The 25,715-nt window shown below is 41.7% G+C and overlaps 1 protein-coding gene across 3 annotated transcripts in view; it reads right to left on the bottom strand.

Moving 5' to 3' along the window:
- Nucleotides 1–25,715, bottom strand: part of Abcc4 (ATP binding cassette subfamily C member 4 (PEL blood group)) — a 228,956-nt gene that overhangs the window by 114,108 nt on the left and 89,133 nt on the right. For all 3 annotated transcript variants that reach the window (XM_063246938.1, XM_003477614.5, XM_063246937.1), the window contains 7 exons: nucleotides 13,348–13,442; nucleotides 13,042–13,128; nucleotides 7,524–7,620; nucleotides 2,527–2,736; nucleotides 959–1,099; nucleotides 512–549; nucleotides 12–106 (listed from right to left, as the gene is read on the bottom strand). In XM_063246938.1, the coding sequence (XP_063103008.1) occupies nucleotides 12–106; nucleotides 512–549; nucleotides 959–1,099; nucleotides 2,527–2,736; nucleotides 7,524–7,620; nucleotides 13,042–13,128; nucleotides 13,348–13,442 (763 nt within the window). The remainder of the gene's footprint in view (nucleotides 1–11; nucleotides 107–511; nucleotides 550–958; nucleotides 1,100–2,526; nucleotides 2,737–7,523; nucleotides 7,621–13,041; nucleotides 13,129–13,347; nucleotides 13,443–25,715) is intronic.

Below are 25,715 nucleotides of genomic sequence, written 5' to 3' on the forward strand. Positions count from 1 at the left end.
ATTAACTTTACCTGCATAAATTCCTAAGTACCAGTTAAGATCTAGCTTCTCAGTTACATTTCCTTTCCCATTTACAGTGACATTCGGTGTGCTTTGTTCATTTGCCCTATGGAACAGGAGAGGAAAAAATATATTAAAAAGCTAGGGATAAAAATCAGATAAATACAAAAAAAAAAAAAAAACCCAACAAAACAAAAGGAACCTCAATTTGGAAGAAAATGTTTTGTGATGGAAAATGACTTCCAGTGCACATGGCCTGTCACGCACTTGCCTTATAAAAATTCAATTTGAATTGTGACTTTTGGTTCTCAACATGCGGCTGAGAATCAGACGTGGGTAGAGACCATTATGGGTCACATTCCACCAGCAAGAACTTTAATTTTTCTTCAGGTAACTAAGTGAGGATTAGAAGGAAAGGTTCAACAAACTACACCTCTCCTCCAAACTCTGTGGAAAAGTGAGGGTTTGTGTTGACTGCATGACACTTTGTGTGAGGGGAGGAATAACTCACCAATAGGAAAGCCACCAGTCCTGAAGGACATAGGTAACCTGGAGAAAGGAAACAAAAAAATCCAGCGTTGGCACAACTTCAACTCTGAACTCTAGGCCACAACAGTGTGTAATCAAAAGGACAGCTCAGAAAACTGAGGTGTTCCTCGGGGCTCAGGTGTGTGCCAAGGCCAACTTCCCAGACAACAATAGGGTGGGGAAGCACACAGCGTATCTTCAGATCTTTACAAGGTATCTTTCTTCTCTAGAAGCTGGTCCTGTCCATGCAACCCCACCCAACATCACCCATCACAACAAAACACACAGCATAGGTCTATGTTGGTCAAATCCAGTAACTGAGGTCAAAGACAGAACTTCAGAGCAAATTCCAAGAGAATCGCAGAATGCAGTGACCACAGCATAAATGTGAGTGTGTAAATGCCACTCCAGGGGTGTAAATATTATTTACCTGAGCTGCCATGTTTAGCAGAATAAGGAAAATGATGATAAACCAGGAAGCACCTGCTGTGAAGTAATTCTTGTAGGCCTTGAAGCCAACCTTCCCTTCTGAACGGCTCTCCTCTGATTGTGTTACCTGTACATTCTCTGGCTGTAAGAGACAAAACGGTACCCAAGACAGTTTCAGAAGCTGACAGTGCACCTTGTTAGCAAAGCTGTGGGAAGAGAGGCAATCAGATGCAACTGGTAGGAGTCAAATGAGTATCTTCCATGGGTAGGGTATTGCAGATACCTAGCAGGGTGTGCAAGCTTTATCTTGCCAATCTATAAACACATTTGCCCAGGACCAGTCATCCCACTTGACAGAGACTATGAGAACTAAGAGGATAGCATCTGTACTCTGTAGTGGCTTTGCATGAAGTAGAGTGCCATGATTTAGGCATGTGCCATGATTTCTGGCACATGCCTAAAATACCCAAATGCAAATGTAAATAATGAGGCTTATTCCAAAACAACTAAATGGTGTGGATCAAATGCATCACTTGCATCACCTCAGAATGAAAACATACACTAGAAGGCTGGGGGTGCTTAGCATGCACCAGGTCCTCAATTCTATCACCAGCACCCCAGCAACCACAATGAACAACAAAAACACAGCATAGGCCTATAGGTCAAATTCAGTAACTGAGGTCAAATTATACATCTGGGAAGTGAGTCTGGCTAGCAAGGGATAGCTATCATCTCAGTCATTTATAACAGAATCATCCAGGCTCCTCAATTTGGACAGTAAGGGTCTGGATAGCAAGGATTATCTATCTATCACTCAGATCTCTGCATCACATCATTGATCAAAAGCACTCAGGGAAAAAAAACTGTAACTGAATTGAGTATGTATAGATTTTTTATTTTGTCATTATTCCATAAATAATTCAATATAAGTCTACTTACGTAGCACCTACATTGTACTAAATTAACTTGGAGATAAAGTATATGGAAGATGTGCACAGATTATATACAAATACCATGGTATTTTATACAAGTGATTTGGGGAAGCTCAGATTTTGGTATCTGCAGGAGTTCTGGAATATATCACCAACCAATACCAAAGGATAACTTCTTTAAAGAGAGGTTTCATGGATTTCTGCCTGGAAGACTGAGAATATATTTAAGAGTCACACTAATTAAGGATGTTCTTGGCACTATGCTGACCTCTGGGCATTCGCAGATGAATTAAGATGCGACTCTCAGACTTGAACAATAAAAAGGAAAAAAAAGGAACTAATTCTGAAGTGTCAATTATGATCAAGGAGTTAGTAGGTCTTCTGGCCTGCATCTGAAAACAGGGCAAAAGAATACCATCAGCTACTCACAGTGACAGAACATGCTAATAAATCACAAATCCTAAAAGTAGTTGATTTAATGTAGGCCACAGGAGGGCAAGGGTCAAGGGGTCACTGAATTACGCTTCTGGACATAAAAAGAATCTCAGAGCCACAAGAGGATGCCACAAGTACAGTAGACCAAAGTTTCATGAGCCCCCAAGACCCTGAGTCAGGTCACAATGTTAGATGAACTCACGTCTTGGCCCTCTGGAATGCCATCTTTCAAAGAGGGTCTAGAAGATTGTTGAGACCAAACAGAAGACTCCGAGAAGGTACGATTCCTTAGTGTTGGGGTGCCTGGAACTGAAGATGGTTCAGCTTCCTCGTTTTCCTTCTTTAAAAGGGAGCCAAAATCTATTCCAGATTTCAGAAACTCAGTGTAAGTTCCCTTCTGCACCATTTGTCCCTAAAATCAACATTTAAGAATTTCAGAGGAATACATTTGCATGAGATACTACTAATCCAGTCTAATCTAATTTTTTAAAATGTGAGTCTTAAATCATAATTATCTGAATCCCAGTTGACAAATACAGTATAATTCAAAAACAGTTAATTGAACTCCCTGTGTTCTACCAAATCCTATTTAAGGTTACGTAGGATATAAAAGGAAAGTGTAACAATGGAGTCCACTGACATAAATTATCATGGGCACTTAAGGAAGCAAAAAGTATAGATATGCTGTGCAGAGTCCATGCATAGTCTTTTTGGAGAATATGGAAAGAGAGGTTAAGTCTCATGCAGTAAGATTTTAAGTAACACAGTAAATGGGGAAGATGATTCTAGTGGAAAAAAATTGGGTTGACAGGGAGAGACACAAGTATACCTAGAAGAATCACCTAACAAGACCCATCTGGTCACCTGTCTACTCTGGGACAAGAACATGTGAACCCAGCCCTGGACACGTACTCCGTGAGCTGCATAATCATGGTCTTTAAAACTGTCCTCCAAAACTCAGGTAATTCCAAACTGAAAATACAGCATTCCACGTGATGCCTCAGCCACGATTCCCCTTCTTACAAAGTCATAGACAATCATGTGCAGTTACCTTAACTATGTTTTCACTCCATGAAATGAAATCCAGCTGATTTACTCAAAAAGTCACAACAAAGTATTAGGCAAATCCTAAGATTCAAAGCAAATCAAAGGACAGCAGCCCCAGGGCTGAGGCAGGTCAGGTGAGTGGAAGGTGCCCAGGATTCTTCCTGCCTCCCACCCAAAGCTGGCCCAGGCAGGAAAAATCTCCTGGTACTTTTAAGTTGTTTGCAATAGTCTGATAACTAGAGAACTATTAAATTATTCCTCATATACTTTATGTTTGTTGTACTTACAAAGTAAAATTCACACACTGGTTTCATGAAGTTAATTTTTTATCTGATATAAGATATACAAGGAAATTACTAGGGGTTTTGGGAGAGTAATTTTCCCAAGAGGCCACAAGCTGAGAATTCCCAGAGGAGAGGGAGGGACCACAATCACCTCTGCTGTGAGAGAGGGTCAGACCAACAGCAAAGATGGGCCCCAATTCACGCAGTGTCAGACAGTGGACAAATGGTTCTGAAAGTATTAAAACTGGGAGGTATCCTCACACCAAGCAGGATGAGGCACCCCAAAAGCAGTCCCCACCAGGAGATCAGCAACATAGCTATTTCATCACCCACTGACTTTGCATTCATGTAATATTACTGACACCCAGCTTTGACCACACTAGTTTCAGCCCTCTGCACAAGAAATTAATTGTCTTCAAGTTTGAGGAATCTGAGCCCCTGTTTCTGGGGGAACTGGAAAGAGCTGACACACAGAGACGCTTCTGAAGAGGTAGCAATTCTGCCTTTTATAATCCTCCTTGGGGCTAGAAGTCACTTGATGGAGCTTCGACTGACAGGTGCCTCGCTGTTCTTTAAAAGCCACACTCAGTATTAAAAAGACTTAAAGACTTTTGCAAGAACTGAGGGTATATTCTGCTTGTTGCAATACTGTGAAATTTACCTCTTTCTGAGAAAGTGCTCACAGTTGTAAACTGAAGTGTTATTTGCTATTTCCAGTTTTTCAGGGAGAGGCTGTGGGAGGATGCTAGAGTTTAGATACAGTTTAACTGTGTTCCTCCAGCCTCCACTGTGATTAGAGGTTTGATTCCCAGGGTATCCCTACTGGGAAGGGGTGGAACCTGCAGGAGGTGGGCCTAGGGGAGTCCTTAGGTCACAGGACATGCTCTGAGAAGGGAGGGCAGGACCTCAGTCTCTCTCCCTTCCTGTTTGGCAAAGTCAGCCCTGTCCCATGTAGGGGTCTCTGCTACAATGTGGCTGCACCTAAGAGGACCTCTGCCAGAGTCTAGCCTAAGCAGGCAACACACCCCTGGATCTCTGCAACTGTGAGCTGAACAAACTCTGCCTGTTTATGAAGTTAGCTGCCTAGGGAATTTCACTGCTGAAACTCAAAGCTGAAGAATACAGAAAGGAAATAGTAAAACATTTGAAAGTACTAAGGAGATGGTTCCTGGCCCTGGATGAGGAATGTGTAACCCAGGACCTGTTGCAAAATATGAGCAGTAAAGGCAGGGAGGCTGGGGCATAACAAGTAAACAAGCCATGCGTATCAAGCCATCTGGGCAGCTGACAAGGCTCTCTAACCTCCACCTCCCCAAGGCAGGTGGCTCCAAAAAGATAGGTGAATGTGACCTTCTCTGGACATAGGACCTTTGCAGATGTGATCCAGTTAAAATGAGATCATTCTGGAGTCAGTGAGTCTTAAGCCCAACAGGAATGATGTCCTTAGAAGAATCCTGAGGGACACAGATCAGCCCATGTGACAATGGAGGCAGCAGCAAGTGCCAAAGCTCCAAGCCAAAGAACATGAACCACATGACAGTGTATCCCGACGGTCACTCAGGCAGCGTGTCTATATAATGACTGTCCCAAGAGTCCTCAGGCAGGTGTTACTCCAACCAGTCAATTCTTATTTACCGGAGATATACTGTCTGTTTTACATCAACTATTTTTTGCATACTTTTTTATTTAGAACATTTTCACCTTTGATGTTCATTTCTAGTGAAATATAATAATTTCTGGTTATTGCCTTTTGTTAATTTGTGTTTATTTGTTTCAAATAGCCTTTAATTTTGTACTACAGTGTATAAAAACTCATAAGTACATTAGATATAATTTCTATACTCTTCCAGAACTCAGTGATAGTCTTTGACAGTGCATTTTGGACACTGAGCCTGCACAGGAAGGAAGTGGCAAGAGATCTGCAAAAGAAAAAACTGAAAAAGAGAGAAAGGTTAGCATAAAGGAGAGGAAGAGCCTGTGTTACGAAATGGAAAGAAAAAATAGATGTCTCCTTACTGTCAACTACATGATACAGAAATGCTACAACCTGAAAAAAGAAATGAAACTAAGAAAACCCCAGTAGTGGTCAATGATTATAATTCTTTGGGCAGTACTAGTAGAGTTGATCAATACATAACAAGCTATCCCATGTACAAGAAGTGAGGAAAAAATACTGTAAAATTTTTATGCATCTTTTAGGCCAAACAATATGGAAATTATTTGTTATTTATTCAAAATAAGAGGGTTTAAAAGCCATTTACAACTTAAACTAGGTCTAATACACCAAATACTAGGAAAATAAGAGGTAGTGAAACATCAACCAGGATGTCCATCATTGACATTTTACTGAAACTGTACCATCACGGAAAAAGTCCGACACAACAGTGTAAGGTATATTGTGCAGAGAAAGACATTAAGCAAGAAGAACTGGAAACAGACTAGATACGACTGCCCAGACTGTAACACTGTGCTGCATATTGAGTATTTTAAGATTTACCATACACAGAAAAATTATTGAATAAATCTGATAAAACTGTCATTTTTATATCTCCCATTATCTTATAAAAATTAACCAAAGAATGCAATTTTTAGTCACCCTGCATTTAAATAAGCGGACTGGTAATTAGCCAAGGCTTGCCAGGAGGCGAAGGAGGCAAGGAAGGCCTCTCACACTCCCACAGAGAGCGCAGTGCCCCCATGGTCCTGACCGCAGGCCTGGGGGTGCCTGCAGCATGAGACCACCATGCCCTGTTGTTTAAGTCACCAGGTCTGTGCCCCTTTGTCCTAGCAGTGCGGTCAAACTGATACGTCACCCAAGTCCGCACTCTCTCCCCTGAGGAAGACTTCTGCTTCTGCTGAGTCCCCCACTGAACACTAGGAGGGATCCTTTAAAAATCACGTCAGGCTGGCCTTGGTGACTCCATACCTGTAATGCTTGCCTTCTGGGAGACTGAAGCACGGGAACTGGAAGTTTGAGCTCAGGTTGGGCAACTTAGTGACTTATTGAGACCTCGTCTCAAAATAAAAAATAATAAAAGCCCTAAACATGTACCTTAGTGCAAACATCCTGGGTTCAATCCCCAGTGCAATTAGAAAAAAAAATATATCACAAATCAGCCCACATCGTTTCCCTGCTCTGGACCAAACAGCAGCTTCCATCTCAGTCCCAGGCCTACTGCCCTGTGCAGGTCCCCTGCATTCCTCCAAAGCTGCCAGGGGACGTCTTTCCTAGGGAACAGGCCACTGGGCTCCCTGCATCAGATACTCCTAGCCCAAGTGACAGCATGGTAGGCACCTGGTCTGGCACTTGGGTCCCTCTGTGCCTCTCCTTCATGGCATCCATCTCTGGCAAGAAGGGTCGCCCTGTAACAGAGCACAGGCTTTGTCTTCCTAGCAGCTGTGCAGGCTGTGGCTGTGCAGTGAGACCGGGTGGGTACTCGGAGCAGGGGACATAGTAGGCCACACAACCATGGTGCTGTTATTAATGAAGATGCTCCTTAGCAAACTGGCTGACTACCAAATGGATGCGGACGCGGCTTCTATCTGTACTTTCCAAACAATCCACTTTGGTTTGAGTCATGGAAAAAGGAGACAAATTTCTAAAGAACACAGCACCATTGCTAACAATGTCAACAAACAGCGGTAGTTCAACAATTTTATCTACTTCAGGATGGGATGTTTTAGAACATAAAGTGACATTTCTACGAGTCCTACGAATTTCTTCTCAAGGACATGAATCCCAGCTCTAAGAAAGGGATACGAAACTGAAGAAGAAGAGAAAGTTTCCCAAGAAGCCCAAGGCAGCTGTCCTGTCAGGAGAATGTCCCTGAGGACTGTCAGTGTAGCAGATTATCTCAAAATTACTTACATCTTTCAGTATCAGAATGTGGCTTGCAGCTTTTAGGTATTGCAACTGATGGGTCACTAAAATCGTGATCTTCTCGTGTAAGGTTTGACAAATACACCTATAAATGTAAAAAAAAAGTCCATTATAAGAAAGCACATTAGCACAGATGCTCCAAACTGAAAAGCACATTTTAAACCATCATGAGCCCAAGGCAGCCCAGCAGTCACAGATATGTAGTTTAAATACAGAAGTAAATACAAATTAAATATAAATCAGTGGAGCCAACTAGGGACTCAAACTCACCAGGAGAAAATCTGAGTGTTGCTTCTCTGCTAATAAATTCTAAAATGTGGTCCAGCAAAAGGGATGCTGGCTGCTAATTTTTTTTTTTTTTGTAAAACTCATTTTTATATTTCATAATAAAAATAGTTTAGCAATACTGAGATTATAAAACTTAACTAAAATACTAGTAATTTTACTGGTACATAGGAATGGGGGAATGACAGGCTGATGTCATATAAAAATGCAGCTGTTTCCAAGGCGATTAAGATGTATACATTAATCAAGCCAAAAAGCAAAATGTCCTTAGATTCTTGGCGATCTTTACCAGAGAGCATTCTCTTGTTCCTTCCTTCCAAATCACAGTGGATGGAAAAATAAACACTCTGGAGGACATCATCAATCACCGCAACACTTCCAGTCCCAGTTTGGAGGAAATTTTCCTCTTGTTAGGACTAAAATCTTCCGAATATGAAAATGAGGAAACAGAATCCAAATGGTCCAAATCCTAACAAAAACCACCCTACAGCTGCAAGGATGAGAAGGACCTCGGGGATTCAACCTTAGCTTCACTTTGCAGCGACCCACTTCAAAGCACGGAACCGCAGGAGCTCAGGCCCAGTTCGGTGCCAGGTAAGGGGACTGGATAGGGACCACAGGCAGGAGTCCTGCTCACACTCGGGTTCCCAGGCCTTGCAGAAAGGGGCCAGGCCACCACACACTCATCAGACCTCGAGTTCTGGAGGAACACAGCATCCAGGCTCTTCATGCCCCAGCCTGGAAGTGCCCGGCAAGTGACTAAGCCTCTGGGCACTCCCACTTCCCCACTTCCGAACAGAGCCAAGGTCGGCTCCCAAGCACATTCTGAGGGGTAAAAGCGCAGTCCGTGAAAAGGACACGGGACAAAACTGACAGTCAAGAAACGTTAGCTCCATCCTCCACTCCTCCTCTAACCAACCGGCTGACTGCTTTCCATTCAGGGTTGGAAAGTCACAAACAAAAGGTGATTTTTAGGACAGGGCTCTGACCAGAACCGACACTCCACACTGCAGATGCCAAAGCTACTCCCTTCACTCTTCCCATCCAAAGGGACTAACTTCTTCCCTGTGGAAAAGTCCTTATTTGGGTTATTTCAATCTTAACTGTTCAGCCTACTAAGCCCCTCTTCAGATGTAGGAATCAAGCTTTTAAAGGAATTCTTCCTCCTTAATTCAAAATCACTTGCCACTCCTCCCTTTATATAAATATCTGAACAGAGATACTAATCACATCTGAAGGATAGCTACAATCAAAAAGCCCAAGTCAAAGGCCTCAAAAATGTTTCCAGTATAATGGCCAAGATAATATAAATAATTACAACAGTATTGTAATAGATGGCTTTAAGTTTTTTTTCCCAAACTAGGCAATTATTTTTCAAAATTTCCAGGATAAATGCTTTCCAAATTGCTAGTACTAAAAATTTCCAAGTTGTGACACTAGAATTTTTTTTTAAAGAAACAAGGTCTGTGTGTCCATGCTTGCTCCAAACTCGAACTCAAATGATCCTCCTGCCTCAGCCTCCTAAATAGCAAAACCTACTGCCACATATCACTGTGCCTGGCCAAGCCACAAAAATACCAATTAGTTTGGCAATGCATCACTTAATTCTTATCCTGTCAACGGCTCTTTAGCGCTGACAATACCTGGCAACACAAATAAGAGAAACCCACACAAGCCACAAAGGCCCTCAGCAGTGAGGAAAACCTGTCCGTCATATGGGCTGATGCACACTTGCCCAGCAGTGACACAGTGTGTCTGGCCCCTAAGGGCTGAGGGCACACAATCAGACAATACCTGGCCACACAGAGAACAGACACAACAGTGTGAATAGCAAACGCACTGACTGGCTGGGAGGTGGGCTATGAAGAACGCTCGCTAAGGGCTGCTACTGGAGAGCGAACAGTCAGGAATGACCTCTCTGCAAGGTGACACAGGACACTGTCTGCAGGGTTCGGGGATCACAGTGCCAGGAGGGGTACAGGGCAGGCACACAGCCACGAGGCAATGCAGCGCCACTCATGGAGGGCTGGGGCAGCCAGCAGGGAAAGGCAGGCTGCCTGTGATGCATCCTTCCTCCTCCTCTGCCCTGACACAGGGCTCCCAGCTCTGAGACTAGAGGAATGCACTCCGCAGACCGAAAGACAACAAGGGCAGGTGCGTGACTAGGGCATCAGATTGTACAAGGGCAAGAAAGCCAATCAGGCGGGTTGCAGAGAACTCATCTGCCATTTGAGGACTTCGAACTGAATCCTGAATGGAAGGGGGGTCCGCCAAGGGCTGAAACAGCAAAGGTGAACTACTGCTGTGGTATGAATGTGTCCGCCCCCCCTAGAGTTCATGCAGTGTGAGGAGGTGGGGCTTTTCCTGGGACTCTGTACTCACAAATGGAACTGTGTCCCTGTTAAAGGGGCCCAAGAGAGCTGCCACATTGCTTCAGCCACCTGGGGATGAAGCAAGAAGGCAGCTGTATACGAACCACAGAGTTCACAGTCGCCAAAGCCACCAGCACTTGGATCTTAGACTCGGTAGTCTCCAGAACTATGAGAAACCTTTCTGTTATTTATAAACCACCCAGTTTATGGTATTTTGTCACAGCAGCCTGAACAGACTAAGTGAGGCAGCAATGTAGGAGATCTCAATACAACAGAACTGATCACGGGGAGTCAGGGGCCTGGTAACTTGAGGCTTTCTAAAATATGACAGGTATAAACAGGTACAAACAGATCAGCCGTCAGTTAATCTAAGAGCCCTAGCCTTCCACACTAGATAGAATCCACTTCATGTCCATAACATATAGTTGTAAAACTCGCAAACCTTAATAACCTTGGATGTATATTCATGATTGAAGTAAAACTGTTAATGGCAAACAGAAGTGTAACTCATTCACTTTTAATACAAAACACTTCACATTTCTAAGCTCTAACACAACCGCCATCTTTCATAGTATATTGTTCAATCCAATTTTCTAAGTCGTTGAGAACATTCTCCAGTTGCTGGTGAGTGATTTCCTAAATTGCATTCGTGCTCCCTGCTCGAAGTTTCCCCAAAGAATGTGGTTCTGATTAGCAAATAACAATTTTAACAAGCTTGCTTCCATCAAGTGTATATCCAAAGTCATTAAACCTTAAAGGTGCGATAGGACTTTATAAACACCTCTGTGTTGAAAGGAAAACTTGGGGGAGCTCTTATGATATGCATATTGATACTTAGCAATTAGAATGCTTTCCTCTCCCTTCCCAAGAGGCTGTGCCCCACCAGGAAGATCCACCATCATTCACTTCCAGAATGCCATACCAGGCATATCTTACACCTCCACTCTGCTGGGGAAACATTTAGTTACCCTTCCAACCCCTCTAACCAAATGACACGCTGTATAAATGACCCCGTATCCCCAGCCACTAGAAGCGAGAGTCTGGAGCTGTGTTCTTCTCTCTCTGCTCAAAGCTCGACTTCCATTTTGCTATCTAGGACCTATTATGTCGAATTCATATGCTGAAGCCCAAACCCAGCTCCTTGCTGTCCGAATACAGTACCTTTAGAGAGTCACTGAATTACAATAAGGCTGTGGGTGGGGTGAGCTGTCCAACCTCATTGGAGTCCGTTTAACGAAGGGAAACTCTGAACACAGGCACAGGAGGAGGAAAGAATTCCAGAATGCAGCAAGAAGGCAGTGTCAGCAAGCCAACAAAAGGAATCATCGCCATTAACACCTGACATCAGTCCTCCCACCTCCAAAACTGTGAGAGAATAAATTCCTGCCATTTAAGCCATCCCATCTGTGGGGTTTTGTTTCAGCAGCCTGAGCGCCACAATAGAGGACCACAGGACGGTATCATCAGCATTTCCACACATCTTTCTCTGCTTGAGGGAGACTTGCTTGCTGCTCTCTCCTTGAGCCTCCCCTGTCACCATCTCAGCATCTCTGCCTTTGTCATTCCTCTCACCAAAAGGAACTGACACCTAGCGTCAGCCTTTCTAAACCTCTCCAATGGAGCCCACAAGACCACAGGCTGCTTCCGCCCCCCACCTCCCCGAAGCTGGCACAAACCGATCTGCCAGATCTCGGCGGAAAGCCCAGAGTTGCCTACTTCTCTGGTCCAGTACAGGCCCCCTACACTGAAACCCTCTATGCCAGGCTTTAGGGTAAAACTGAGATCTCAACTTCTCTGTCTCATTCACTCTGCCCGGTGTGGGTGCTTGACTTCTCTGTGGCTTACGGTCCCCTCCCTGGCAAACTAGATAGGAGGTGATATGCAAGGACATCTGTCAGAACATCTATCTCAGTGCACACAGAAGGGGACCTACCAGTACAGATAAAAGGGCTCACTAGCCTTAACACAATGCACCACAAACAGGGAAAAAACCGGGGGACTGATCCGGATGCTGTTTTATCAAGAACAAATTCATGTGCTTTTTCAAAGGCCAGTTTACAATACACAGCAAGGGTACCTCTGCATACATTAGGTCACAGCACACACCGCAAAGGCTCCAAAGTCTGTTGCTTCACTGGCTCAGTGGCTAAGCAGGAGCCAAAGCAAGCAAACCGCAGGAACATTAGAGTGAGGAATTAATGCAGGTCCTAGAGATCCAGCTGCAGGTGCAAGCTAACCTGGCCCATTGTGGCCCTGTGCATTAACACTGATAAAAACCCGTGGAGAAGTATTGAGTTCGTGAAACCACATTCATATGAAACAAATCATTCTTAAATTGTAGACTTGGTAATTATTTAAATTAGCAAATAAAGCACAAACCAATAAGACTTTTTCCAGAAAACCCTGCATTAATATTGAAGACCTCCCTGTTCACTCCCCATACACAAATGACAGAGAAAAAGAACTAAGAGCCCAGCACCAGGCTGCCAGATCCCATCCTTTGGTTTAAAAACTGTACATTTTCTTATCCCTACAGTCTGAATCCCTCTACAGCAACTCGGTAATCAACTTCGAGGACCAAGGCAAATGCTTGGAAAATTTTCTCTTCATTTTTTAACTCCCTACCACTGTGCTGCTCTCTTCAGCACACTGATGTCACCTTCTGCATTTTGCTACCTTGACCTTGCATTCATGCAAAAGCTTCCTCTAAAACAGATCCTCTGTGAGAGGCAGCAGGATCTTCTGTGAAGGGTACTAGGCAGGTGGAGTCCTCTAAAACTACAAAGCCTCTCCTGGCCCCCCTGGAAGGGCTACTGAATGCAAAAAGACAAAAGATAAAGCACACTCACAGCTGGAACAGATGCTTGCCAACTTCTGCATCCACTGCACTGAGCGGGTCGTCTAGGAGGTAGATGTCAGCGTCTTGATAGACAGCTCTAGAAAGCAGAAGAGGTATGAGAAGAGCCCCTCCAACTCCCCAGCCCTCTCCCTGGCAACCACATAGCCACATCAATAGGATGTTCATTGGGAGCCCCAACGGGATAACCCAAACCCTGGGCTTCCTGGAGATCCAACATCCAGGGGGCGAGTTCTGCATGTTCCACCAGTGGAAGCCGTAGGAGAAATATAGGCAGACAGATACACAAGCAAGTTACCTTGCGAGGTTCACTCGTGCTTTCTGCCCTCCGCTCAGTGTGGCTCCTCGATCTCCTATCACAGTCAGGTCCCCGTCTTTCAAAAGCTGTAAATCCTACAAGAAGCACGAGAAGAGCAGGAGGGGTAAAAGACCTCGAATGATTCTGTCACTGTCATCCAGAACTTTGAAGCAGGAGAACTTCAGAAATACAACACATTAGATCAGCAGTAATGGCTGTATTTCCATTTCAAATTATAATTTTGAACCTTTCCAAAAAAAAACCCTCAGGGCATTTTAATACTGTAGTTTTCCACAATATTTATGCACCTTTATAAGTCAGATTCAACTTATTGAGCATGAATTGAAGGCCAGGCACTGCTCTGGCCACAATAACTTCAGCGGTGAAAGAAACGGAGTCCCTACAGTCTCCGTGAGAGACTGACAATACAATAAAAACAGACATAAACACTTGTGATGATTAAGTACAAAAGGAAAAAAGGAAGCTAGAACAGGGGGACTGAGGATGCTGGAGAGAAAGCTTACTTGATACAGGGTAGCTCGCAAAGGCTCTCATTAAGGGGGTTTAGCTACGGACTGTTAAGAAAGTGGAGTGGATCAGCACAGACCGAGAAAAACTGGGCTACGTAGAAAAAGTGATCCAAAGGCCATGGGGCCCATGCATGTCAAGAATGTGCCAAGAACAGCAACTCAGAGGAGAGTGGGGCGGGAGAAGAGGGAGGTGTTGGGGGATGAGGCAGAGGAGACCAGAGGCACCATGGTTTCACACCCAGCAAAATTAGGAGAACAATACGATCTCAATCTGGTGGCCAAAAGAATCATTCCTGTCTCTTTGTAGAAATGAGATGGTGAAGGAGCCAGGAGCTAGAACAATACAAGTTACAAGCGGTCAGAACAATGGAAGTGAGAAATGACCATAGCTGGAATCTGAGTGCGAGCAGGAGAACTGAACAGACTTGTTCACATTCTGGACACATTCCACACTGCCGGTAAGATGAGCACAAGCACTGAGAGAAGACGGGACTACTCTGCCTACTCTGCCTTTGGGCCTGGTGAAGAGCACAGGGTCACCACTGACTGTGCTGTGGAGGGTGGTGGAAGCCAAGTTAGGGAGGAAGCCAGTTACAGCCAAACTGAGCTGCCACTGCCGGACACACAGGCTTGAAATGTATGCTGATGAGGGAACATGGAGAGGGCTCTCAGCATGCACACGAGTTCTCAGGACACGGAATTCATTTTACCGGGGAACAGGTACATCTTCCTTCACAAGCCATTGTGCTGATGATGCTACCTCAGCTTCCCACTTCTACTGAGGCAAAACACATACAGTGATGCCTAAGGCACCATTCAGAGTGACAAATGAAACCTACAGCAAGAGTGAGAGCAAGAGGTGTAGCTTAGGCAAAGGAAACAAAGGAAAAGAGACCGTCTTTAAGGGACACTTGCAGATCAGTTGACCCAAGAAGAGTCCTGTTCCATGGGGGCAGGACAGCTGAAAGGATAAAGGATAAATTACATCAAGCATTATTTAAGAAGTAGGCTGACACGGTGCTAAAAAATAAGATAGTATAACCATCAGGTTAAAGATAAGCAATATTCTATTAGAAATATCTCTAATAGAATCAAAAAGCATCAAGGTCCAGGGGACTCTGTTGTGTACCAACAGCACACACAGTCTAAGACTTTCATGAACACCGACCACAGACTTTACAGCAATAAGCCCTACTGCAGATCAACCTTCATTTCTTTATCTCAACTCTGACGAATCTCGGGACAAAGTGAATGGTACAGAGGGTTCCCCATGAAAAGCAAACCGTCTGACCTCCTTGAGTCCTCATTTACAAAATGTCCTGGAGAAAGCACAGTTCCTAACCTCACAGGATGCTGTGGGACTGGCACAGTACTCTGAGCACAACTGCGAGTGCTGTTGGCTGTGACGAGTCTTGGACAGGGAAAACACCTTGAGAATTTGAGGGCAAGTCTGAGCCAGGCTTATAGCCTGGACCTGATCTTTGGTTTGGTATAAAGGAAAAGCATGACATAAATGTAAGAGCCAGGTGTCCCCACTGAGAGGGTATTTTACATTAGCTACCCCTCCATAAAATAAAGTCGATTATTCCATCCCCAACTGCTTTCCCGGGAAAGCACACATGTAACCAGAGAAAAACCAGGAAGTGGCTATGCTGGTTTACGTCACCAGGCAGAGGTGTCGCAAATGCACTTTCAGCCCGATGCACATCCTACTGGGAGGTCACTGCCATGGGTCCTGAAGGCCAGAAGAACTGGATCACAGAGCCTCTACCCACAGTTGCTCCTGCAGATGGAACATCCAGCTTTCATGTGAGTCACTTCCCCAGCCTTGCAGGTCCACCCCACTCTCTCAGCTATGAAACCATCCTGTTAAGGCCTTCCAAAGTTATCCCTCTATCTTCTGGATTCCTAAGTCTTTCTTTGCATTTTTCAGAGAGGACTTGCCTTTATTCTGTGTCACTGTTTTTATGCTTCCAATGCTGAACTCCTGGATGGTAAGAACTATACACCAAGCACTGGTCTCCATGTCCAACTCTAATCATCCCAACAACTGGCAGAGTAAGTCTTGGCCTGCTACACAGGGCAGAAGGGTCTAAGGACTCTCAGGAATTGCAAAGAAGAGAAGGAACCTGAACCAAGCTCATCTCTAAATCAAGGACTTCACTGTTTCACATTAATTAGACTACCAAGCAGTTGCTGAAAAATATATTTAAAATAAAGGCAAATGATAGCAATTCAAATCTTCAAGGCCTCTATTTTCACACATGGATGTATCAATAAACTCACTTTCCACTTTAAATTCATCTCCTGTATCTCTCTAGTACCCAGCATTTATTTCTTAAGGTATAATGGTCTAACTGAGAGGTGGACAAATAAAAATGTAGCAGTAATTATTCTATAATTATCAGGACAGACTGAAAAGAAAATGTCCATGTTTGCTGGAACGCCGCAAAAATGAGACAAAACTATGAACTTGTGGATGCCTCAGGGAGGTGATCTGTGTGGAAAAACATTAAATAAATTTACCGACCAGTGTCTCCTCAGCTCCACACCATGTTGGAACTTAGGACCCTGGAAAAACAAGCAAGCAGCTCCCCTCCCTGGTAAGTAGTGGTGGTGTGGCATACTGTTGCCCTTCCAGGGGGAGAACCACCAGTGTCTCCTGAGATCCACACCATGTTAGAACTTAGAACGCTGGGAAACCAAGCAAGCAGCTTGCCTCCCTGGTAAGTGGCTGTGGTTGGCAGACTATGGCCCCTCAGGAGGAGAACCACCAGTGTCTCCTAAGATCCACACCATGCTGGAACCTAGGATGCTGGGAAACCAAGCAACCAGGTTGCCTCCCTGCTAAGCAATAGTGAACCTACTGGTACACAGCCTAGAGTCAAATATCCCACTTCCCATCCCTCCTCTGTTCCCCACGTTAACAAATGAGAACCAGAAATCTGAGCATCTCTTGGGAGATGGACCATAGCAAATAAGGGGGATTTCCTTCTAACATCTCTCTGAAGGCAAATATTTTTATCACTGTTTTGCTTTATTCTGATTAATGGTACTGCTCTATTCAATATTCTGTTTTGATAAGTTCTATAATGTTCTGTATTTCTTTTTTTTTTTTTTTTGCTATACATGATTGAAAGAACTACTATTGTAAAGATAATGAAATATACTGTGATATCTATCACTGTTATCCCAGTAACCTGCTGTGAAGTTCTGTACCAATTTCATTACACTGTCTCAATTGGCTTTATTCTGTCTTGTTCTGTTGTACTTTACTATACTTTCAAAATTAAAAAAAAAAATTATCAATGCCATTCTCTGAATGTGTACTGCTTGAAAGTCCTAAAAAGTAATCAAGGATTAAAGGATAATATATAGACACCTTTTGCACCATGCATTCTATTGTGTTTATTATGCCAGCAGTAATTTTACTGTTGGCCTATTTAGTGTACTGTATAAAGTACCTACATATTATGGTTTAGATCTAGAATGTCCCCCCAAAACCTCATGTGTTCAGAGGTGGAGCTTTAGGAAGGTGACTGGGTCACAGGGGTGCTGCATTCACAGTGAATTAACTGCATATGCTGTCAGGGGTGGCTGGGTCTGAAGAGGTGCCTCTGTCCCTGAGGGGGGACCCAGCAGGGCGCATCTCCTCCCCAGTGCTTTCCTTCACACTCTGCTTCCTGGCTGCCAGGCTGTGAGCAGCCTTCCTCAGACAGATCTCCCACCACGCCCTTTCCGTCTCACAGCCAGCTCACCAGTGCACTGAATTCTCTAAGAACCAAGAACCAAAATAAACCTCTGCTGCTTTCATTTGTGAGCATCCGTCAGGGACAGAGTGTCAGAAAAAGAAATGACTAAGACACTAAGAGCAGAAGTTACATACCCAGGTACATTCTTTCTAATATATCACATTTTATCCAAAATTGGGGATATAATTAAAAGGTAATATTTACAAAACGCCTGTTAGGAACCACATATTTCACACTACAATGGCCTTACAGAGTCCACAGAGAATAATATTATCTCCATTTTACAGATGCAGAAAATAAGGCTTTGAAAAGTTGGTGCTATTAACCAAAAAAACACCCACTAAAGAGAAACCGAGACTCAATCCTAGAGCTTTGGATTTTAACTACTACCCTAAATCACTAATAAGGCTAGCATGTTTCCCAAGGGTGTGTTCTGTAACTCAGTACAATATCACTTTGAGTATGTAATCAGCCTAAATGTGAATTATTACTTCATATCTCATTTTTGATCTCAGCAATGTTTTCAGCTCAATGAACTTAGAAATTTCCTTCAATTAGAACTAATTTAATACATCTGGTTGCTATGATTATATCTATTATTAAAAATCTTTGTTTTGTCTTGTTCTTCTTCCAGGTTGTTGTGACTAACAGGCTAAGGAGGAACTATTAAGAGAAACCCGTATCTTACCCTGCTGACTGGTTGATTGATAGAAATGGCCTACATTAATGAGAATCGAGCCAGGCAGAGTGGCACGATCCTGTAATCCCAGCACTCTGGGAAGCTGAGGCATGAGGACAGCACGTTTCAGTACAGCTTAGGCAATTTAGTGAGACCTTGTCTCAAAATAAAAAATTTTTAAAAATGGGCTGGGGATGCAGCTTGGTGTAAAAGCCCTGAGTTCAATCCCCAATACTGAAAAAATATACACACGTGCAACACACATGCACACACAAGACACACACTTGGTACCACTTACCAAAGATCTGACACATCTGCATTTGGGTACTGAACACAGGGACTGCCTACCGTCTTTACCATCAACCAATATTTCTCCCATTTAATAAGAAAGAAATCTAAGCAAACACTAGAGGATTAGAAGGTCAGAAAGTTTTCTATGACAACTACAGTCTATGTACTTTGGCCTGTGGGCCAAAATAATTCCAAGAAGCTCCTAGTATCAGTGGCCACCTTATGTCTATTCATTAATATGTAGTTTCAAAAGAAAAATGTTTTACAAGGTATTAGGTGGTTTTTTCATAAAGATCTTGCTGTTCCTCTGCTAAACAGAGCCATATATGACACTTCAGAACTAGAGCAAAACTTCTTGGAGACCATTTCAAATATTCTCCTTTTAAAGCAGTCACACCAGAGGGCATGGCAGGATGCCATAGCCAAAGTGACAATGAGCAAATGCTGGAGCCAGGCCCGCGCTCCTGCACCTATGTATTCCCAAATGAACACAGGGAGCCCTCGTGGCATTCAGCAGCACAGGAAAGCAGCCCAAGTGCATAAACCACACACTTCACCATCCCTCAAGGTCACCATGTAGCCCAGCCCCGAGGGGACCCCATTCCCACTGGAGTCTGTGTGCCATACAGATGACTCGAGGTGGGCAAAGCTCCAGACACGTGTGTTACTGGCCCAGTCCTCCCACGTGGCTGTGGGAGGTGCTAAGCACCAGCTTTCCTGCACAGACAGGGGAGGAAGAGATGGGCCCACGCTTCCTGGGAAAACAAAGGCCCATGTGGGCATCAGGAACAGAGCCTAACATCCCCTAACATTATAAGGAAACACAAGACCCATTTGTCCATGTTCAACTTCATCAGTCACCCAACCATTCAAGCAATTCAGCCTTACAAACATTCTCACTGGAGACAAGGGAGGTGGGCGGGGGCTGCTTAAATTTGATCAGCAAGCATCGTGGGGGGGGGGCTTTCATCTTTCCAGATCCCTGTGTGACCAAAGGAGGAGAGTGGTACCACTGACAATGGGAAATTAGATAGTTCTTGGTTTTTGCAGGACCTTGAGATGCTAGTGCAAGAAAGGAAAATAAAGATCAGAGCAGAAATCAGTGAAACAGAGATTTAAAAATAATGCAAAGAATCAATGAATTGAAGAGCTGGTACTTGAAAAGAAGAAACAAAATAAACCCTTAGCCAATCTTACCAAAAAAAAAAAAAAAAAAAAAAAAAAAGAATGAAAAGACCCAAATCAATACAATGAGAAATAAAAAAGGCAAATTTACAATAGACTCTCCCAAAGCCAAAAAGATTTTTAACACTTAGTCCTCAAATTGGCATACCAATAAACTGGAGAATTCAGAAGAAAGGGATAGATTCCTAGGCACACATGAATTACCAAAACTGAAACAAAAAAATGAGAAAAGAAGAAAAAACTGGAAAGAGCTTTTGTAAGTGGAGAGTGGAGGAGAGGTTAAAGGGAAGACAGAAGAATGGGGGGTGGAAATCAAGTTATATCATGAACAGGTGCAAATTCTCTATGATGAATATAATCATTATACATACGTAAAATTTACCAACAAAACATCATATAAAAAGAAATTTTTTAAAACACTTAATTATTCAATAACAAGCAATGAAATTGTAGCCAGGCGTGGTGGCTCACACCTGTAATCCCAGAACTTGGGAGGCTGAGGCAGGAGGATCGTTGGGAGTTCGAGACCAACCTGGGCTACAAAGTGGGTTCAAGGCCAGCCTGAACTGCATAGAGACTGTCTCAAAAAGACAAAAAAAAAAAAAGCAATGAAATTGAAACAGTAATAAAAAACTTACCAACTAAGAAAAGTCCATGTCCTGATAGATTCACCACTGAATTCTCTTAAGAACTTAAGGGAAGATCTAACACTAGTATTCCTCAAACTCTTTAATTAATTGGAAAAGAAAAGGAATACTCCCAGTTATACCTGGAAGCTAGCATTACTGATTCCAAAACCAGACAAGGATCCAGCCAAAAAAGAGAACTACAGGCCAAATTCTTAAATATCAGTGCAAAATTCCTCAACAAGAAGCTGGCAAACAGAATATAACCAATTATCAAAAAGACACACATCTTGACCATGTAGGCTTTATCCTAGGGATGCAAGCATGGTTCAATATATAAAAATCAATAAATGTAATATATCACATAAACAGAAGCAAAGACAAAAATCACATGATCATCTCAATGGATACAGAAACGGCCATTGACAAAATTCAACATCTATTCATGATTTTTTTAAAAACTCTAAAAGGAAAATAGATATAGAAAGACTTTATCTCAATCTGATGAAAGCCATTTATGACAAACCTACTGCCAACATCATATTAAATAAGAAAAAAAAGAGGAAAGCTCTCCTTCTAAAATCAGGAACAAGAGAAGAATGTCCACTGCCATCATTTCTGTTCAGTACAGTCCTCAAATCATTATCCAGAGCAACCAGGCAAGAGAAGCAAATAAAGGGGGTATGTAGAACAAAATAAGAAGTCAGTATTATTATATTCACAGATGACATGATACTCTACATAGAACACCAAAAACTTCTACCAAAAGACTACTATAGTAAATAAACCTAATTTTGCAATGAAGCAGAATATAAAATCAACACACAAAAATCAATAGCATTTCTGTATATCAATAATGAATGCACTGAGAAAAAAATCAGGAAAACACCCTAGTCAACCTTATTTTAAAAAGGAAGGAGAAAACTCAAATTCATGCAATAAGGAACAAAAAGGCCAAAACCACTATAGACCCTGTGGAAATACAGAAGATCATCAATATCTGCTTTAAAAACCTTTACTCTCTAGGGTTGATAACACAGAAGAAAAGGAGATTCCTAAACACATATGAATTACCAAATCTGGATCAAGAGGATGTAAATCTGCTGAATAACACAATTTTAATTAATGAAACTGAAAATGTAATTAGAACCTTACCAACAAAGAAAAGCCTAGATCCTGATGGATTTACTGCTGAATTCTACAAGAAATTCAAGGAAGACTTAATGCCAACACTCTTCAAACTCTTCAACAAAATTGAAAGGGAAGCAATTCTCCTTAACTCATTCCTAGAAGCAAATATTACCCTACTACCAAAACCAGAGAAAGACTCAACCAAAAAGAGAACTACAGGCCACTCTCCCTAATGAACATAGATGCAAAAACTCTCAATAAAATACTGGCAAACAAAATGCAGCAAGTTATCACGAAGATTACACACCACAACCAAGTGGGATTCATCCAAGGAATGCAAGAATGGTTCAACATGCACAATCAATAAATGTAATACACTATATCAATAGAGCGAAAGACTCACATGATCATTTCAATAGATGCAGAAAAAGCTTTTGATAAGGTCCAACACTTATTCATGATAAGAACCCTATGGAAAATCAGAATAGTCTTTATCATCTATTCCATTTAATCTTGATAAAAGACATCTGTGACAAATCAACAGCCAGCATCATATTAAATGGTCAAAAACTGAAAACTTTCACTCTAAAATCAGGAACAAGACAAGGATGTCCCTTATCACGACTCCTATTCAATATAGTATGCAAACATTAGCTAGAGCAATTAGACAAGAGAAAGAAATAAAAGGAATAAGGATAGGAAAGGAAGAAGTTAAATTGTCATTATTTGCACATGACATGATACTCTACATAGAAGACCAGCAAAACTCCACTGAAAGACTTCTAGATGTAATAACCAAATTCAGTAATGTAGCTGGATACAAAGCCAATACTCAGAAATCAATAGCATTCCTGTACACAAGCAACAAACTCACTAAGAGAGAATTAAGAAAAACCACATCCTTCAAAACAGCATCAAAAGAATGAAATACATACGAAAAGGAAGTAAAAGATTTATTCAATGAAAATTACAATACTCTAAAAAAAGAAATCGAAGAGGATCTCAGAAAATGGACTTTCCTTGTTCATGGATGAGAAGAATAAACAATGTGAAAAAGGCCATTCTCCCAAAATTGTTACACAGATTTAATGCAATTCCAATCAAAATACCAGTAACATACTTCACAGATCTAGAGAAATCATCCCTAAAATTCATCTGGAACCAGAAGAGACCTAGAATAGCAAAGGCAAGCCTGGGCAACAAAGGTAAGGCAGGAGGCATCACAATCCCTGACTTCAAGTTATATTACAAAGCTGCTGTGGTAAAATCAGCATGCTAACTGGGATTAAAAAAAAGACCTAAAGAACAATGGAATAGATTAGAAGATACCACCACAACTACAAACACACTCAGCCACCTTATCTTTGACAAAGGGGCCAAACATGTTCTCTAGAAGAAAGACAGCCTCTTTAACAAGTAGTGCTGGGCAAAACTGGCTTTCCGTATGCCAAAAACTAAAACTAAACCCATGCCTATCACCACGCACTAAAGTCAAAATGGATCAAAAATATAAATATTAAAACAGAAACACTAAATTTGCTTGAAGACAAAGTAGGTAGAACTCTTGAAGACTTAGGGGTAGGCAGAGAATTCATGAACAAAAATCAAACCACACAGGAAATGCTTCCCAGAATCAACAACCGGGATCTCCTCTTATTAAAAAGTTTTTGCATGTCAGAAGAAATCTCCAACTGAGTGAAAAGAAAATTCATGAATTGGGGGAAAATGTTAGTCAACCGTCCCTCAGACAAAGGACTTTTATCTAGAACATATAATTTTTAAAAATCTGACCCCTGAAATTCAAAGACCCAATCCAAAAAATGGGTATCTGAGATAAATGCACACTTCTCAGATGAAGAAATAAAAATGGCAAATAAATACATGAAAAATGTTCAACATCATTGGTTTAAAGAAATGGGAATTTAAACTACACTGAGATTCCATCTCACTCCAGGAAGAATAGCTGCCATCAAGAAAAACACCAATAAAAAATGCTGGAGAGGCTGTGGGGAAAAAAGAACTTTACTGCACTGTTGGTGGGAGTATAGACTGGTGCAACCATCGTAGAGGTCAGTGTAGAGTTTCCTCAAAAAGCTAGGATCGGAAGTCCTATCTGATCCAGCTATCCTGCTTCTAAGCAATTTCCCAGAAGAACTGAAAACATCATACCACAGTGATACATATGCACCCATGTTTATAGCAGCACAATTTGTAATAGCCAAATTTTGGAAACAACCTAAATGCCCACCAACTGAGGAATGGATAAAAAAGATGTGGTATTTTTATACAATGGAGTATTACTCAGCTATAAAGGAAGACCACCTTGAGGCTTTTATAGGTAAATGGATGAGACTTGAGACCATACTCATATATGAAATAAATCAAACTCACATGTGTAAACACTGTATTGCCTCCCTAGTATAAGAAACTGAAAGAATAAATAAGATACAAAATCTTCAATAAATATTATGAAAATGTAAGAAACTGCTCAAACGGAAAAAAATAACTCAGGGAAAAAGAGAAAAGGGAAATGAAAAAAGGTACAAATTTTTATATATATATATATATATATATATATATATATATATATATTTAAGATGGCTAAAATGATTATACTACTAACAAAACAGTTAACATTCATAGGATTAGATCAATTTTGCCATGTTTATATCTGGTAATGTGAGTAACTCTTTTGAAGATAACATGCTTAGTTATGTTCCTACCACCTTGTTTTGAAAGCCTATACTGTTATTGTTTAGGGCTCTTTGTTATTGTTACTTATTTGTCTCTTTTGTTTCTTATTTTTCTTGTATTTTGTTTTGTTTTTCCCTCTAATACAGAAAGGAGAGATATATATGTATAAGCTTATACATGCCTAGAACTTGTCCTAAAGAATTTATAAGAATTGGTTTTATTACGTGTGATGGGATGAACAACTACTTTGAAGAAGATGAGACATCATGGTAGCCATTGCTGATTTTCTGTCATCTTATTTTGAAGCCCAATAATGCTTTTATTCTTTGTTTTGATTGGTTTTAATCTGCTTTCTATTATTTGATTTAAATATGTGTGAATATATGGTCAGTTATTTCAAAAGAGAACAAGAGACATTATGGTAGCCATTGTTGATTTTTCTATTGTCTGGTTTTGAAGGCCTGTAATACTTCATTTTTTGTTTTGATTGGTTTTATACTATTCTGTTTTGTTTGAATGCATTGTGTATGAAGATATGGACAACTATTTCAAAGACAACAAGGGGCATTATGGCAGCTACTGTTGATTTCCTGTTGTCTTGTTTTGAAATCCTGTGTTGCTTGCATTGTTTTGTTCTGATACGCGTTGTTCTGTTTTGTTGCCTTTTTATTCTCTTTAAAATAAAAAAGACGGTAATTAGGAAAACAAGGCCATTCACAATAGTATCGCAAAAATTTCTTAGGCACTGAGCTAATCAAGGAAGTAAAAGACTTACAACAAACAACAGCAAAGAGGACATCACAAAATGGAAAGATGTCTCTTGGTTTCAGATAGGCAAAGCAAACATTGTCAAAATGGTCATACTTCCAAAACTGATATATACAGATTTAATGCAACCTCAATCAAAATGCTAAAAGCATTCCTCACAGAACCAGAGAAAACAATCCTAAAATTTATATGGAGCTAGCAGATACATAGAATGGCACAAGTAACCCTGGGTAACAGGAGCAAAGCAGGATGCATCACAATCCCACGTTTGAAGTTATACTACAAAGCTACAGAGATACAAATAGCATGGTACTGGCTCAAAAACAGACGCATGGGTCAACGGAACAGAATAAAGGATGCAGAAACAACTCCAGGAACACTTGAGTGTCTGATCTTTGACAAAGGGGCCAAAAACATACACTAAAGGAAAGGCCTCCTTAATAAATGGCACTGGGAAAAGTGGCTATATACATGCAGAAGATTGAATCTAGACTCATATGTTTCATTGTATACTAAACAAAAATCAAAATGGACAAAGGATCTAAACATTCAAACAGGAACACTTAACCTTGAGTTACTTTTCTCATTGCTGAGACAAAATACTTGATACCCAAAGTTAAAGAAGGAAAGGTTTGTTTAGCTCACAGTTTACAGAGGTTTCAGTCCATAATTGGCTGGCTCCAAGGTAGAGTGGCAAATGGCAGAGAGGCAA

Source organism: Cavia porcellus, unplaced genomic scaffold (genome assembly GCF_034190915.1).
Source record: "Cavia porcellus strain 051 isolate PalLab524CR breed Dunkin Hartley unplaced genomic scaffold, mCavPor4.1 scaffold_4, whole genome shotgun sequence".
Lineage (NCBI taxonomy): Eukaryota > Metazoa > Chordata > Mammalia > Rodentia > Caviidae > Cavia > Cavia porcellus.